Genomic DNA, 18,468 nt, shown 5'->3' with positions numbered 1-18,468 from the left:
TCTGCTAGCCTTTCTATGTCCTGTTGCAGTCGATTGGTATCATCATCACTGTTTGCCACACCCCCAAGTATGGTGTCATTCGCAAATTTAGAAATTCTACTCTGTATTCCAATATCCAGGTCATTTATATATATCAAAAAAAGCAGTGGTCCCAGCACTAACCCTTGGGGAATACCACTGTCTACCATCCTCCAGTCTGAAAAACAGCCATTTACCACAACTTGCTGTTTTCTGTCCTTAAGCCAATTCCTTATCCAAGCTGCCACTGACCCACCTATTCCATGAGCCTCAATTTTGTTAACCAGCCTTCTATGTGGTACTTTGTCAAATGCCTTCCAAAAATCCATGTAGACAACATCCATTGCATTCCCTTCATCAATCCTCTCTGTTACTTCACCCAAAAATTCAATTAGATTAGTCAAACATGATCTGCCTTTTACAAATCCATGTTGGCTCTCCTTAATTAGCTTAAACCTCTCCAAGTGCCCATTAATTTTCCTTGATTATTGTTTCTAAAATTTTACTCACCACTGATGTTAAACTGACCGGCCTGTAGATACTAGGATTGTCCTTACACCCTTTCTTGAACAATGGTGTCACATTTGTCACTTTCCAATCCTCAGGCTCCTCCCCCGCATCGAGGGAAGATTGGAAAATTATGGCAAGCCCTTCCACTATCTCCTCCCCCAATTCCCTTAGCAACCTGGGATGCAAGCCATCTGGACCAGGCGACTTGTCCACTCTAAGCATACCCAGCCTTTCTAGTACATCCTGTCTATCAATTTTCACCACTTCCATTGCTTCTACCTTTTCCACTTCTACCGATATTTTGTCAGCATTTACCTCCTTAGTAAACACCGATTCAAAGTACTCATTGAGTGTTCCAGCCTTGCCCTGTGCCTCTAAGCATATATCACCTTCTTTGTCTTTAATAGACCCCACCCCACCTCTTACTACCCGCTTACTACCTGTTTACACGCTGGTAGAAGATTTTTGGGTTCCCTTTTATGTTAACTGTCATTCTACTCTCATATTCTCGATTTGGCAATCTTATTTTCATCTTCACATTCCCTTTCAACTTATTGTATTTGGTCTGGTTCTCCCTTGAAGAATTCACCTGACATGCATCATACACCCTCTTTTTTTGTTTCATCATCTTCACTATCTCCCTCGTCATCCAAGGAGCCCTTGCTTTGGTTCCCTTACCCTTCCCTCTTGTTGGAATGTACCTAGCCAGTACTTGGAACATCTCCTCCTTAAAGATCACCCATTGTTCCATTACAGTTTTTCCTGTCAGTCTTTGGTTCCATTTTACCCTGGCTAGATCCTTCCGCATCCCATTGAAGTTAGCCCTATTCCAATTTAGAAGTTCCACTCTAGATTGTTCCTTGCTCCTCTCCATTGCTAATCTAAATCTTATGATACGATGATCATGCGTGCCCAAGTGTTCTCCTTCAGATACTTGGTCAATCATCAAAGTGACTTCTACTTTGCTTCAACAATATACCTCAATCCCAATGAGAGTATCTACTTTGTTCCCCATGCCAACATCCTTATGAGCTCTGAATGGGACTGAAATATGTTGGCCTACATCCCAGGTTAAGATGGCTCAAACTCACCTTATGTAGGACATGTGTAGGTGAGCCTTTCATCTCATTATTTAGATTGTCACGGTATAAAGACAGCATGCAATCCACTCTCCCAAACCACTTCCTCAAAGACTTGGTTTTAATCAGCCACATTCATTATATTTTTTCCAAGTTCTGAGGGAACTTAATGTGTATTCTTTCACCAATTACACTAAAGTTTGTTTCCATTGTTTTTCTTTGTGTTTTCCAGAAAGTCACATTCTAGAAGATGTGAACAGATGCATTGTCTCTTTGAGGGAGCGTGATGCAGATACCCTGGATAGTGCAGCGGGGGCTATTCGAGGGCGAGCGGCTCGGGTTGCTCACGTTGTCGCCTGTGAGATGGAAAACTACGAGCCTGGCATCTATACTGAAGGAGTGATGAAAACTGTGCAATATTTGGCGGAATTTGGTAAGCGGCTTTTATTTTCAGCTTTGAGAAACCATGGTAACCACAGGGTAACCATTGTGTGCAAAAAAATCTTCTGATCCCTTAGTTGACTGCTCTATTTATAAAATACTTACTTTTCATTCTTTATCTCAAGTATAGTGTATGAGGAGTAATTCCATACAGAACAGTACTGCAACACAATTTGGCAATGAGTGAGTGAGTGTGAGTGTGAGTGTGTGTATACACACACATTTCTCTCACGTGTTTGATTGCAATACCAAAGAACAGCATCTGATGTAAATAGCAAAGCTCTAACATAGTTATTTGAAATTTTTAAACTGGCTCCTTTGCCAGGAGGTGTATTTGAAATGGGTTAATGTCTCTGCTAAAATAGCAAAGGAAAGTCACACCAGCTTCTGATACTACCAACAGTATTTTCTATGCTCATAAATTACCATGGTCAACTTGGGCCTTTTTTTCGTATATATTGGGGGCTTTTTCTATTTGAATCTGTGGCGTCCATAGATTATTGTAAGCATATGTTAAATAATACAAATTGAAACTGTTAAGCTGTTTGAATATTCACAGGGCTGTACATAGCAAAACAAGGTGGCCTTGACTTTGTCCATTTTTCCCTGATTGTCAGGATCTGTATCTTGGACTTTCAAGCTGCAGCCTGAGAGGTTGAGGTATGCACACGTACAAAACAGGTGCCTGACTGGAAAATCAAAGTCAGCTATTAGAACAAAGCATATTGCAGACCGAGCCTGTAACCAGCCCCCAGACCGAGCCTGTAACCAGCCCCCAGACCGAGCCTGTAACCAGCCCTCAGACCCAGCCTGTAACCAGCTCTCAGACTGAGCCTGTAACCAGCCCCCAGTCCGAGCCTGTAACCAGCCCCCAGACCCAGCCTGTAACCAGCTCTCAGACCGAGCCTGTAACCAACCCTGAGACCCAGCCTGTAACCAGCTCTCAGACTGAGCCTGTAACCAGCCCCCAGACCGAGCCTGTAACCAACCCTGAGACCCAGCCTGTAACCAGCCCTCAGACCCAGCCTGTAACCAGCTCTCAGACTGAGCCTGTAACCAGCCCCCAGACCGAGCCTGTAACCAGCCCTCAGACCCAGCCTGTAACCAGCTCTCAGACTGAGCCTGTAACCAGCCCTCAGACCCAGCCTGTAACCAGCCCCCAGACCGAGCCTGTAACCAGCCCTCAGACCCAGCCTGTAACCAGCCCCCAGACCCAGCCTGTAACCAGCCCCCAGACTGAGCCTGTAACCAGCCCTCAGACCCAGCCTGTAACCAGCTCTCAGACTGAGCCTGTAACCAGCCACCAGGCCCACACTATAATCAGCCCGCAGACCGAGGCTGTAACCAGCCCCCAGACCCAACCTGTAACCAGCCCTCAGACCCAGCCTGTAACCAGCCCCCAGACCGAGCCTGTAACCAGCCCCCCAGACCCAGCCTGTAACCAGCTCTCAGACTGAGCCTGTAACCAGCCCCCAGACTGAGCCTGTAACTGTAATGTATGTACCTTTAAGGGGGGGAACTACTTTTTACAGCTCATATATACTGTAGTACCGGCAGTGACCACACCTGTATATAACACTGAGTAGTAATCTGTACAGATCAGTTGCAGTCTGAGCCACGTTGAGTAAACACCGTTGTACCGTTCTCTGCAGTCTGTGTCTGATTGTACACAGACGTAACATTGGCGACGAGGCAGGTTTGAAGCTACCTGCAACTCTGCATCACCTCCCGGGTATTCGTTCCTTGAGATCAGTGGATTGGAGGTCAAGGCCAGAGACTCGGGCGTCGACCACGGGCAACCGCCCAGTCATCCAGCAGAGACTCGAGAATTGCGGGGGAGGCTATCGAGAGCCAGGCTTGGCTTTCCAGTCGAGGTGGTCCAGCAAAACGGGCTGGCAACAGGTAGTGTGCAGACCCTTCCTGGACAGCGGCGGGCTAGAGCCCGACCGAGCGGCACAGCAAAGGGCCGAGCAGCGTCGACGGGGGAGAGAGAGAGAGGGCAGAGCGCACAGGGCGCAGCCGGTGTTCAGGGGCCGAGCAGCGTCGGAGAGAGGGAGAGAGAGACATGCAGAAACCCGCGAGGCGCCGCCATTGCCACGAGAACCGCCGGGAGCGGGTCGGCAGCAGCGGGGGAGGAAGGAAAGCGCGGGAGACGCCCTTTTAAACCACACCCAAAATGCCGAAGAGTGTATCACCACATTTGACAATGAAGTCGAAGATTGGACTACATATGTCGAACGAATAGAGATGTACTGCAAGGCAAATGAGGTGTTAGATGACAAGAAAGCGTCGGTATTCTTAAATTTAATGGGTGCAAAGACGTATGGTTTATTACAAAATCTAGTAACCCCAACGAAGCCAATGGAAAAGAGTTTTGAAGACATAGTAACGATACTAAAGGAACATTTAAACCCCACACCGCTGCTGATAGCAGAAAGATTTAAGTTTCACAAATGGAACCAGCATAAGGATGAAAGCAATGCAGATTATTTAACAGAATTGCGCAAACTATCGAAACACTGCCAGCTTGGAGCGGGACTGGCAGATACCTTAAGGGACAAGTTTGTGTGTGGGCTTCAAAGTGAAGGAACCCAGAAACGGCTTTTATCTGAAAAGGACCTTACGCTGGAAAAGGCTTTCAGCATTGTGGTATCATATGAAGCAGCAGCACGGGGCGCTGCAGAGATACAACAGAGACCGCAAGAATATGGCACAAATGAAATGTCATATGGAACAGAGAAGTGCTATCGCTGCGGCAGAACAACACACGACCAGAATGATTGCTGGTTCAAAGACAAAGTGTGCAGACAGTGTGGAAAAGTAGGACATATAGCACGAGTCTGCAGGTCGGGAAAGGAAACCAGCAATAAGAAACCGACCAAAGGAAAGTACAAGAAGGTACATAAGATAACGGAGAATAGTTCAGATGAACAAAAGAGTGATAACGACTCCGAAAGCAGGGAACTGAGTTGTCTGAAACTACATAATGTGATCACAACGGAGGATCACCGAACCATTTGGGTCACACTCAAGATAGCAGGAGTCCAGGTAAAGATGGAATTGGACACAGGATCAGCCCTAACAGTCATAAACCGACGGGACTACGAACGGCTATTCTCACACATACCCTTGAGAGACACAAAAATTATTTTGAAGACGTACACGGGGCAAAAAGTCTACCCCAAAGGAAAAATAAGGGTGACCGTTATAAATAACAGTAAGGAAACACCAAAACTAGACCTGTATGTATTGCAAGATGGAGGACCACCATTACTGGGACGTGAATGGATCCGGAAAATACAACTGGATTGGCATTCCATACAGGCACTGACTGTGGCTGACAAAAAGGATGACGACGTCAAACCTGGGTGACTGTCAAAGATCCTAACTGACGCAAAAGAAGTGTTCCAGCAAGGACTCGGAACACTAAAAGGCATGACAGCAACGATTAAAATTGAAGAAAATGCAAGCCCAAATTTTTTTAAGGCAAGACAGGTACCTTATGCGATCTGCCCAGCCGTCAAAGCAGAGCTGGAGAGTCTGGAACATTCAGGTGTACTGTCCAAGGTAGACTGGAGCGAGTGGGCTACACCCATCGTCCCTGTGATGAAAAAGTCGTTGAGCAGCATGCCTGGGGAACCAAAGAAGGTTCGCATCTGTGGGGACTTTAAGGTAACAGTGAACCCGATCCTTCACACCGTACAATATCCACTTCCGCGGATTGAAGATGTTTTCGCCTCGCTATCTGGAGGGAAACGCTTCACTAAGCTTGATCTGGCCCAGGCGTATCTGCAAATGGAGGTAGAAGAAGCATCAAAAAAATACCTCACAATCAACACCCATAAAGGTCTCTACCAATACAACCGGCTGGTATTCGGGGTAGCATCAGCTCCGGCTATTTGGCAGAGGGCAATGGAACAAGTCCTGCAAGGGATCCCAGGGACCCAGTGTTATTTGGACGACATCCTGGTCACGGGCAAAAATGACAGTGATCACCTTGCCAACCTGGAGCAGGTGCTCACTAGATTGCAGGAATATGGGCTCCGAGCTAACTACCCCAAATGCGAGTTTTTTAGAAAACAAATCTCGTATTGTGGCCACGTTATCGATAAAGAGGGTTTACATAAGTCCCCAGAGAAGATTGAGGCAGTAGTCAAGGCTCCAGCACCGGAAAATGTTACATAACTGAGGTCGTTCCTCGGGCTGGTAAACTACTACCATAAGTTCTTGCCAAATTTGTCTACAATACTACACCCACTGAACACCCTACTGCAAACTGGGGTGCCATGGAAGTGGAGTGACGAATGTAGACGAGCTTTCCAGAAGAGCAAAACACAAATCACATCGAAAGAGATATTGGCCCATTACAACCCAGCATTACCAATTCGGTTGGCATGTGATGCGTCACCCTACGGCATTGGAGCGGTGCTGTCGCACAAATTCTCCGACTGCTCAGAGAGGCCAATAGCTTTTGCATCACGATCACTAACCTCAGCTGAGCGTAACTACGCCCAGATTGACAGGGAGGCCCTCAGCCTAGTGTGGGGAGTGAAAAAGTTCAATCACTATCTGCACGGGCAGAAATTCACCTTGCTGACTGATCACCAGCCTCTTGTCTCCATTTTTAATCCGAAGAAGGGCGTTCCGGTGATGACTGCGCAACGACTACAAAGATGGTCACTTTTTCTAGGGGCGCACCACTATGAGATTGAGTATAAGGGCACAAAACAGTTGGAAATGCTGATGGGCTATCACGCCTGCCACTGCCTACTGCGGAGGAAGCACCAGCAATGGATCCTGTCGAAATATTCCATTCGACTATCGTTGAATACCTACCGGTTGTATTGACTTGTATGTGGGTTCAATGACGACACATTCATGAAAGAGAATGAGTTTTAATCGAAAGTCTGTTCAACTCTTTTTAACAGCTTTACAGGAGACATCATGCTAGTGATCCATCTAGAATGAAACTGAAACCAAACCCAAACTGCTTGTCTCTGTCACATGACCTCTGCTGGTCAGGCATAAGTAATCAATACATGCAAACATGCTGGTAAGGCATCATAATCAAACAGGCAAATAACATCACTATTTGCTGATATCATTACATCTCCTTTTCTTAAAACAAAAGTATTTTACTTTTAACTAACAACATGTTTTCTTTGTATTAATCTGCATTTTAACGGTAACACTTAATGAACTTACATTATCATTATCATGATCAAGGTTTTTTAACCTTGCTTTGTGTGTTCACATGAAATATGTAACTACACTAGAACTTGAAGAAAGAATAAGATAACATTACTTCCTTCTATAACAATAGTCCTTAAATTTGCTCAATGAGTCTCTCAGGAGGCTTCACGTGTCTTGAGGATTTTCTGATTGATTGTCCTTGAATCTGAGTTGTTGCCTCAGATGATGGTTTCTCAGCTGAGTGATCAGGTTGTTCAACAGTATCAGTCTTCTGACTTGCTGTGGCTGGTCCCATGAGAAGATCTCGACGATTTCTTCTCAGAACAGCACCCTCATCTGTCTGAATGGTGTATGATCTTGGTTGAACTTCACTCAGGACAGTTCCCTTCTGAGTCCATGTGTTTGTTTTGTCTTTGAACCTTACTTGGTCACCAGTGTGGAGTTCTGGTAGGTTTTGTGTTCCTCTGTCATAGTAGTACTTTTGCTTTTCTTTCTGTTGCTCTTTGAACTTCCTCACTTTCTCCCCCTCTTTTGTTTTCAGGAGGTTCTCCGGGATGGGTAGGTTTGACCTTAGCCGACGTCCCATAAGGAGTTGGGCTGGTGACTTACCACACTCGAGCGGCGTTGTGCGGTATACAAGCATGCTCTGGTAGAAGTCAGTTCCACTGTTTTTTGCCTTGTACATCAGTCTTTTCACTGTCTGGACCGATTTTTCCACTAGTCCATTGGACTGTGGATAGTGAGGACTTGACGTTGTGTGGACAAAGTCCCACTCTTTGGCAAAGTGTCGGAAACTTGCATTGTAAAACTGGGGTCCGTTGTCTGTGAAGACCTCGCTTGCCATGCCATGTCTGGAGAATATGACTTTCATACATGTTATCACAGCATCTGCAGTGGTGGTGTGCAGTCTACAAACCTCTGGATACAGGGAGTAATAGTCTGTGACTACAAGATAGTCCTTCCCTTGACATACGAATAGGTCAGCGCCTACCTTCTGGTAAGGTCTGTCTGGTGCTGGGTGTGGCTTTAGTGGTTCTACCGGATTGCTTGCTCGATATTTCAGGCATATTGTGCAGTTTGACACCTCATTTGTCACATCTTGGTTGATTCGTGGCCAGTACATCACCTCTCGTGCTCTTTTCTTACACTTTTCGATTCCCAGATGTCCTCCATGGATCCTTTTTAGCATCTCTTTTCTCAGACTCTTTGGGATAACTATTTTACTTCCTTTGTAGATGATGTCTTCGACCACTGATAGTTCTGCCCTGCAGTTCCAGTACTCTGCCATGTCAGGTGAGCAGCCTTGCTTCATGTTGGGCCATCCATCCAAGATGCTTTTCCTCAGTCGTCTCATTGTTTCATCTTTGTTTGTCTCTGTCTTTATGAGCTCCATTTTTGCATCTGCTATGGGCAGTGCACTTGTGATCATGTCCACGTAGGCGTTCACTTTTTCATCCATTGTGGTGTTTGCGGGCTCACTTGGGTCAACAGCTCTGGACAACGTGTCTGCTGTATACATCAGCTTACCCGGTGTGTATGCAACATTCAGTGTATAGCGTTGCAGCCTGATCATCATTCTTTGTATTCTAAGCAGACAGCTATTTAGTGGCTTTTGGAACAATGCAATCAAGGGCTTATGGTCAGTTTCTACACTGATTGCTTGTCCTGCCACAAACTGGTGAAATCTTTCACAGGCGTATGTGATGCTGAGCAGCTCCTTTTCTATTTGAGCATATCGCGTCTCCGCGTCTGTCATTGAGCACGATGCATATGCAATAGGTTGCCAGTAGTCATATTTTTGCAGAAGAACGGCACTGAGCCCACTCTGTGATGCATTTGATGATATCTTGATGGGTCTCGCTGGGTCATAAAACCTCAGAACTGGTTCCTCTGTGAGCAGTTTCTTTAGATTGCTCCATGACTTCTCATGCTCATGATTCCATTCCCATTCTATGTTCTTTTCAGTTAGCCTTCTCAGTGGCGCCATCTTTTCTGAGAGGTTGGATATGAATTTTCCCATGTAGTTGATCATTCCATTAAACCTCTGCACGTCCTTTTTGCATTGTGGCTTTGGCATATTCTCAATGGCGGACACCTTTCTGGGATCTGGTCTGATGCCCTCACTGCTGAGGATATCTCCCACGAATGTCAGTTCTGTCACCCCGAGCTGGCATTTCTCTCTATTCAGCTTCAGGTTTGTTTTCCTTGTTGCTTCCAGCACTTTTTTCAGTCTCTCGTCATGCTCAGTTCTCGTGGTTCCCCATACGATGATGTCATCCATTGATGTATCAACTCCCTCCAGGTGCTCATAGATCATATGGATAGTTTTGTGACACACTTCAGGAGCTGAGGCAATGCCAAATGGTAACCTTAGGAATCTGTATCTGCCAAATGGACTGTTGAACTTGCACAGTCTTGAACTTGCTTCGTCCAATTTCATCTGCCAAAATCCTGATGATGCATCTAACTTGCTGAAATACTTTGCATTTGCAAACTGTGCCATGATTTCCTCACGTGTAGGAAGCTTGAAGTGCTCTCTCTTTATTGCTCTGTTTAGATCTCTTGGATCCAGGCAAATTCTGAGCTTTCCATTCTTTTTGTCCACAACGACGAGGGAACTCACCCACTCAGTTGGCTCATCTATCTTCTGAATCACGTTCAGGCTTTCCATCCTGTCCAACTCTGCCTTCAGTTGCTTTTGAAGAGCAAACGGAACTTTTCTGCATGGATGTATGACCGTTGGCATACTTTTATCTACTCTGATCATGTGTTCTCCTGGAAAGCAGCCTAGACCGTTAAATAGGTCGTTGTACTCTTTCATGAGTTCATCATAGACTGTCTCTCCTTTGCTTTCCACAACGAGGACTCTCTTTACCAGGTTCAGTCTCTCACAGGCTTTTAAACCTAGTATGGCTTGCACATCCTTTGGCACCACGATTAATGCTAGCGTGTGCTCTCTGTCCTTGTGTGTCACTTTGACAATGCACCTTCCTTTCACTGGTATATCAGTACCTGAGTATCCTGTCACTTTCACTTTTATTCCATGTATCTTTGGTCTGGGTCTAATTTTCTTAAAATCAGTCTCTGATATCACATTAACTTGTGCTCCAGTATCCAATTTAAGTGGAATGTGTATGTCATTCACTTTTAGTGTCAACATCCAGTCTCTTTCTTCTTTTTTGTTTTCAGACACAACATCTACATAGAACTCCTCTATCTCGCTTTCATCTACTGCATGGACCTTGCTTTGTTGCACTTGGTTCTTGCAGCAACGGGCATAATGGTTGTTCTTGTTGCAACTATTGCATGTTTTACCATATGCTGGACACTTTCTTTGTTTATGCTGTGTACCGCATCGACTACATGTCTTTCGATTGTCCCTTTCATTTTCGTTCACTGGCCATGCCTCTTTTTTCACATTGGCACTCTTTTTGTTAAACGGTTTGTATCCGTTCTTTCTCACTGCATCCACATTGCAGCTACTGTCACTGAACAGCTCCTTTGCCTGCGACTTCACAGTTTCTGTAGCCCTACACAGTGCTATGGCTTTTCCCAGGTCTAGATCTTGCTCTCTTAGCAGTCTTTCCCTTAGACCATTATCTGGAATACCACACACCAGTCTGTCTTTTATCAGCGAGTCTGTCAGTCCCCCAAATTCACACGATTTGCTTCTGTTTCTTAGTTCAGTCACATACTGATCAATAGTCTCACCTGTTTGCTGTACACATGTGAAAAATCTGTGCCTCTCAAATGTCACGTTACGTTTAGGTATGCAGTCGGCCTCAAACTGTTCCATTATTTTATCTAGCTTCATTTTGTCTCCATCAGCAGCGAATGTGAAGTTATTATACACCTCCAGCGCTTCATCACCCACGACATGTAAGAACAGTGACGATTTCCTTTTATTACTTTTCTCGTCAGCTCCGATTGCTGATAAATACAACTCTAAACGTTGTTTGAATCTCCTCCAATTTTCAGCCACATTACCTGTTAACTGAAGCTTCGCCGGTGGGAGTAAACCTTCCATTTTTCACTTCATTAGCTATTCTCTAATGGTAAGTAACGATGTTCTCTTTTGGCTTGCTAATCTGTGGAGAGCTGATTTAACTTCAGATTTTTCCTCTTCATCCCTTTCAATCACTTCTGACACCATGTATTGACTTGTATGTGGGTTCAATGACGACACATTCATGAAAGAGAATGGCCTAGAAATTCACTAGCCTTAGCGCCGCTTTTGAGGCGCTAGAGGGACTAGCGCCAGAGTTATGGCCAGTTTAAAAATTCCCTGGGGCCCTAAATCGGCGTTGCACCGGTAGCGCTGCGCCGGCACCGATGACGTCATCGGTGTGCGCAGCGTCCCGGTTGCCGTGGTAACCCGCCCGAACTCCGAAATTGAGTTGCGGCCGCCTCGCCCGTGGCAGCCGCAAGCAACGTTCTGGCAGAGGTGCCTTACTCCAGTTTGCGCCGGCGCATTAAAGGCCCCGCGGCGGCCGGCCACTTTCCCGCCGGCCGCCTGCCCGCAGCTGCCTCCCCGGACTTCTCCCCCCCCCCCCGGAACAGATGCAAGCCCGGCACTTGTCCGAGGTGCCGGGCTCATTTTTAAGCTGATTTGCGCGGGCCGCGGCCGGGTGCAGGCAGCTCCTCCTTAACGGGAGGAGGAGGCCTGCACGTCCCCAGCCTGCTGCACCGCATCGGGTGCCGCAGCGCCGGAATTGCGGCGCGAAACGGCAGTTAGCGCCGATGTACCGCCGCAAAGACCCTTCAGTAGCGCCGGCAGCCGTTTGGGCGCGGCGCCACTGAATTTTTGGCGCGCGCAGGGGACTTAGCGCCGGCACTAACTTCCGGCGCTAAAGCCCTGGCTAAGCCAAAACCCAATTTCTAGGCCAATGAGTTTTAATCTAAAGTCTGTTCAACTCTTTTTAACAGCTTTACAGGAGACATCATGCTAGTGATCCATCTAGAACGAAACTGAAACCAAACCCAAACTGCTTGTCTCTGTCACATGACCTCTGCATGTCAGGCATAAGTAATCAATACATGCAAACATGCTGGTTAGGCATCATAATCAAACAGGCAAATAACATCACTATTTGCTGATATCATTACACCGGTAGCTAACGCTTGTATCGAAAAGGAAACCCGAAATGACCCGACACTGTCTCGGGTATATGATTTGACGGTGAAGGGATGGCCAGCACATGGCGACTCACTGTTGCCAGCATTCTCGACAAGGAGAGAACAGCTGTCAGTGTGCCGGGGGACCTTGATGTGTGGATCCCGAGTAGTAAGTCCACCCAAGTTAAGGGATAGAGTGCTCAATGAGCTTCATGAGGGTCATCTGGGAGGGGTAAAAATGAAAAGCCTAGCCAGGGCTTATGTGTGGTGGCCGGGAATCGATAAACAAATCGAGGACCTGACCAAGAGCTGCTCAGGATGCCAGAAAGTCCAAAATGCACCACCACAGGCCCATCTACACCCATGGGAGTGGCCCTCATCTCCATGGCAACGGGTGCATATTGATTTTGCTGGTCCATTCATGGACTCAATGTTTTTAATAGCCGTGGATGCACACTCGAAATGGCCTGAGGTCATCAAAATGTCCCCGACCACCACGGAGAAAACTATTGCAGTCCGACGGACCATTTTTGCCAGGAATGGCTTGCCAGAACAGATTTGCTCCGACAACGGACCACAGTTTGTGTCCGAAGAATTCCGGAGGTTCTTGAAAAAGAATGGGGTAAGGCTTTACACATCCGCCCCGTATCATCCAGCCACAAATGGATTGGCTGAGAGGTTCGTACAAACCTTTAAGAAGGCAATAAAGGCTTTGTACAATGACAACATTCCACTGCAGCACAAGGTGGACAATTTCCTGTTCACCTACCGGAATGCAACACATGCAGTCACCAACCAGGCCCCAGCCATGATGTTCTTTAACCGAAGGTTAAGATCTCGCCTGGATTTGCTCAGACCAAACGTACGAAGAGATGTTGAGAGTAAGCAATTCCAGCACATCCATGAGAAGCCAACAAGGTGCTTCAATGTAGGGCAACCAGTCTTGGCCCGCGACTACCGAACAGAAAAATGGCAGCCAGGAACGATATGCACACGGCAGGGCCCACTAATGTACACAATGGACGTTGGGGAGAGCATCGTGAGACGCCATGCTGACCAGTTCCTAGAGTCACAGGAACAAGTCAACCCCATGCCACGCCCATACGTACCTGGTGATGAACCCAACGTACAGGTAGCATCTACACCAGAAACAGTAGCATCGGAAACTGATGAACCAACCGACGACAGGGGGCCAGAATCGGCTCCGCACCAAGAGCAAGACACTTGGGAAAGGCGCTATCCAGAAAGGATCAGGAAGCCTCCCCAAAGACTGAATTAATAAATAGACTATTTTCAGCTAATGTTGCATGTTAAAAGTGTTAATTGTAATTAGTTTGATATTTAATTGTTAAATGAGTGTTATGGTACTGTTAATCTAAAAGGGGAGGAATTGTAATGTATGTACCTTTAAGGGGGGGAAATACTATTTACAGCTCATGTATACTGTAGTACCAGCAGTGATCACACCTGTATATAACGCTGAGTAGTAATCCGTACAGCTCAGTTGCCGTCTGAGCCACGTTGAGTAAACACCGTTGTACCATTGTCCACAGTCTGTGTCTGATTATACACGGACGTAACAGGAACCAGCCCCCAGACCGAGCCTGTAACCAGCCCCCAGACCGAGCCTGTAACCAGCCCCGAGACCGAGCCTGTAACCAGCCCCGAGACCGAGCCTGTAACCAGCCCCGAGACCGAGCCTGTAACCAGCCCCCAGACCGAGCCTGTAACCAGCCCCCAGACCGAGCCTGTAACCAGCCCCCAGACCGAGCCTGTAAACAGCCCCCAGACCGAGCCTGTAACCAGCCCCCAGACCGAGCCTGTAACCAGCCCCCAGACCTGTAACCAGCCCCCAGACCTGTAACCAGCCCCCAGACCGAGCCTGTAACCAGCCCCCAGACCGAGCCTGTAGCCAGCCCCCAGACTGAGCCTGTAAACAGCCCCCAGACTGAGCCTGTAAACAGCCCCCAGACTGAGACTGTAAACAGCCCCCAGACTGAGCCTGTAACCAGCCCCCAGACTGAGCCTGTAAACAGCCCCCAGGCCCAGCCTGTAACCAGCCCCCAGACTGAGCCTGTAACCAGCCCCCAGACTGAGCCTGTAACCAGCCCCCAGGCTGAGCCTGTAAACAGCCCTCAGACTGAGCCTGTAACCAGCCCCCAGACTGAGCCTGTAACTGGCCCCCAGACTGAGCCTGTTACCGGCCCCCAGACTGAGCCTGTTACCGGACCCCAGACTGAGCCTGTAACCGGCCCCCAGACTGAGCCTGTAACCGGCCCCCAGACTCAGCCTGTAACCGGCCCCCAGAATGAGCCTGTAACTGGCCCCCAGACTCAGCCTGTAACTGGCCCCCAGACTCAGCCTGTAACCAGCCCCCAGACTGAGCCTTTAAACAGCCCCTAGACTGAGCCTGTAACCAGCCCCCAGACTGAGCCTGTAACCAGCCCCCAAACTGAGCCTGTAACCAGCCCCCAGACTGAGCCTGTAACCAGCCCTCAGCCGGAGCCTGTAACCAGCCCCCAGACTGAGCCTGTAAACAGCCCCTAGACCGAGCCTGTAACCAGCCCCCAGACCGAGCCTGTAACCAGCCCCGAGACCGAGCCTGTAACCAGCCCCCAGGCTGAGCCTGAACCCAGCCCCCAGACTGAGCCTGTAACCAGCCCCCAGACTTGTAACCAGACCCCAGGCTGAGCCTGTAACCAGCCCCCAGACCGAGCCTGTAACCAGCCCCCAGACCGAGCCTGTAACCAGCCCCCAGACTGAGCCTGTAACCAGACCCCAGACCCAGCCTGTAAACAGCCCCCAGACTGAGCCTGTAACCAGCCCTCAGACCCAGCCTGTAACTAGCCCCCAGACTCAGCCTGTAACCAGCCCCCAGATTGAGCCTGTAACCAGCACCCAGACTGAGCCTGTAACCGGCCCCCAGACTGAGCCTGTAACCAGCCCCCAGACTGAGCCTGTAAACAGACACCAGACCCAGCCTGTAACCAGCCCCCAGATTGAGCCTGTAACCAGCCCCCCGACTGAGCCTGTATCCAGACCCCAGACCCAGCCTGTAATGAGCCCCCAGACTGAGCCTGTAACCAGCCCTCACACTCAGCCTATAACCGGCCCCCAGACTGAGCCTGTAACCAGCCCCCAGACTGAGCCTGTAACCAGCCCCCAGAATGAGCCTGTAAACAGCCCCCAGACTGAGCCTGCAACCAGCCACCAGACTGAGCCTGTAACCAGCCCCCAGACTGAGCCTGTAATCAGACCCCAGACCCAGCCTGTAACGAGCCACCAGACTGAGCCTGTAAACAGCCCCCAGACTGAGCCTGTAACCAGCCCCCAGGCTGAGCCTGTAACCAGCCCCCAGACTGAGGCTGTAAACAGCCCCCAGACCGAGCCTGTAACCAGCCCCCAGACCGAACCTGTAACCAGCCCCCAGACCGAGCCTGTAACCAGCCCCCAGACCGAGCCTGTAACCAGCCCCCAGACCGAGCCTGTAACCAGCCCCCAGACTGAGCCTGTAACCAGACCCCAGACCCAGCCTGTAAACAGCCCCCAGACTGAGCCTGTAACCAGACCCCAGACCCAGCCTGTAAACAGCCCCCAGACTGAGCCTGTAACCAGCCCTCAGACCCAGCCTGTAACTGGCCCACAGACTCAGCCTGTAACCAGCCCCCAGACTGAGCCTGTAACCAGCCCCCAGACTGAGCCTGTAAACAGACACCAGACCCAGCCTGTAACCAGCCCCCAGATTGAGCCTGTAACCAGCCCCCCGAATGAGCCTGTATCCAGACCCCAGACCCAGCCTGTAATGAGCCCCCAGACTCAGCCTGTAACCAGCCCTCACACTCAGCCTATAACCGGCCCCCAGACTGAGCCTGTAACCAGCCCCCAGATTGAGCCTGTAACCAGCCCCCAGACTGAGCCTGTAAACAGCCCCCAGACTGAGCCTGTAAACAGCTCCCAGACTGAGCCTGTAACCAGACCCCAGACCGAACCTGGAACCAGCCACCAGACTGAGCCTGTAACCAGCCCCCAGACTGAGCCTCTAATCAGAACCCAGCCCCAGCCTGTAACCAGCCCCCAGACTGAGCCTGCAACCAGCCACCAGACTGAGCCTGTAACCAGACCCCAGACTGAGCCTCTAATCAGAACCCAGACCCAGCCTGTAACGAGCCCCCAGACTGAGCCTGCAACCAGCCCCCAGACTGAGCCTGTAACCAGCCCCCAGGCTGAGCCTGTAACAAGCCCCCAGACTGAGCCTGTAACCAGCCCTCAGCCGGAGCCTGTAACCAGCCCCCAGACCGAGCCTGTAACCAGCCCCCAGAACGAGCCTGTAACCAGCCACCAGACTGGGCCTGGAACCAGCCCTCAGACTGAGCCTGTAATCAGCCCCCAGACTGAGCCTGTAACCAGCCTCCAGACCGAGCCTGTAACCAGCCCCCAGACTGAGCCTGTAACCAGCCCCCAGACTGAGCCTGTAACCAGCCCTCAGACCCAGCCTGTAACTAGCCCCCAGACTCAGCCTGTAACCAGCCCCCAGACTGAGCCTGTAACCAGCACCCAGACTGAGCCTGTAACCGGCCCCCAGACTGAGCCTGTAACCAGCCCCCAGACTGAGCCTGTAAACAGACACCAGACCCAGCCTGTAACCAGCCCCCAGATTGAGCCTGTAACCAGCCCCCCGACTGAGCCTGTAACCAGACCCCAGACCCTGCCTGTAACGAGACCCCAGACTGAGCCTGTAACCAGCCCTCACACTCAGCCTGTAACCGGCCCCCAGACTGAGCCTGTAACCAGCTCCCAGACTGAGCCTGTAACCAGCCCCCAGACTGAACCTGTAAACAGCCCCCAGACTGAGCCTGTAAACAGCTCCCTGACTGAGCCTGTAACCAGCCCCCAGACTGAGCCTGTAAACAGCCCCCAGAATGAGCCTGTAAACAGCCCCCAGGCCCAGCCTGTAACCAGCCCCCAGACTGAGCCTGTAACTGGCCCCCAGACTCAGCCTGTAACTGGCCCCCAGACTCAGCCTGTAACCAGCCCCCAGACTGAGCCTTTAACCAGCCCCTAGACTGAGCCTGTAACGAGCCCCCAGACTGAGCCTGTAACCAGCCGCCAAACTGAGCCTGTAACCAGCCCCCAGACTGAGCCTGTAACCAGCCCCCAGACTGAGCATGTAAACAGCCCCCAGACCGAGCCTGTAACCAGCCCCCAGACTGAGCCTGTAACCAGCCCCCAGACCGAGCCAGTAACCAGCCCTCAGACTGAGCCTGTAATCAGCCCCCAGACTGAGCCAGTAACCAGCCTCCAGACTGAGCCTGTAACCAGCCCCCAGACTGAGCCTGTAACCAGCCCCCAGACTGAGCCTGTAACCAGCCCCCAGGCTGAGCCTGTACCCAGCCCCCAGACTGAGCCTGTAACCAGCCCCCAGACTGAGCCTGTAACCAGCCCCCAGGCTGAGCCTGTAACCAGCCCCCAGACCGAGCCTGTAACCAGCCCCCAGACCGAGCCTGTAACCAGCCCCCAGACTGAGCCTGTAACCAGACCCCAGACCCAGCCTGTAAACAGCCCCCAGACTGAGCCTGTAACCAGCCCTCAGACCCAGCCTGTAACTAGCCCCCAGACTCAGCCTGTAACCAGCCCCCAGACTGAGCCTGTAACCAGCACCCAGACTGAGCCTGTAACCGGCCCCCAGACTGAGCCTGTAACCAGCCCCCAGACTGAGCCTGTAAACAGACACCAGACCCAGCCTGTAACCAGCCACCAGATTGAGCCTGTGACCAGCCCCCCGACTGAGCCTGTAACTAGACCCCAGACCCAGCCTGTAACGAGCCCCCAGACTGAGACTGTAACCAGCCCTCACACTCAACCTGTAACCGGCCCCCAGACTGAGCCTGTAACCAGCCCCCAGACTGAGCCTGTAACCAGCCCCCAGACTGAGCCTGTAAACAGCCCCCAGACTGAGCCTGTAAACAGCCCCCAGGCCCAGCCTGTAACCAGCCCCCAGATTGAGCCTGTAAACAGCCCCCAGGCCCAGACTGTAACCAGCCCCCAGACTGAGCCTGTAACCAGCCCCCAGACAGAGCCTGTAAAAGCCCCCAGACTGAGCCTGTAAATAGCC

General features: G+C 50.2%; 1 protein-coding gene across 1 annotated transcript in view; it reads left to right on the top strand.

The window, feature by feature from the left end:
- The window catches only part of LOC147113688 (catenin alpha-3-like), a 3,852,991-nt gene that overhangs the window by 2,960,533 nt on the left and 873,990 nt on the right, over positions 1-18,468 (top strand). Inside the window, exon 12 of the mRNA XM_085994990.1 lies at positions 1,840-2,040. Within this exon, the coding sequence (XP_085851116.1) occupies positions 1,840-2,040 (201 nt within the window). The remainder of the gene's footprint in view (positions 1-1,839; positions 2,041-18,468) is intronic.

The sequence above is a fragment of the Somniosus microcephalus genome, chromosome 8 (assembly GCF_052327205.1).
Source record: "Somniosus microcephalus isolate GS21.2 chromosome 8, FLI_Smic_1.0, whole genome shotgun sequence".
In the NCBI taxonomy this organism is placed as follows: domain Eukaryota; kingdom Metazoa; phylum Chordata; class Chondrichthyes; order Squaliformes; family Somniosidae; genus Somniosus; species Somniosus microcephalus.
Note: the sequence above shows the minus strand (reverse complement) of the source record. Positions and strands in the feature narration are given on the sequence as shown.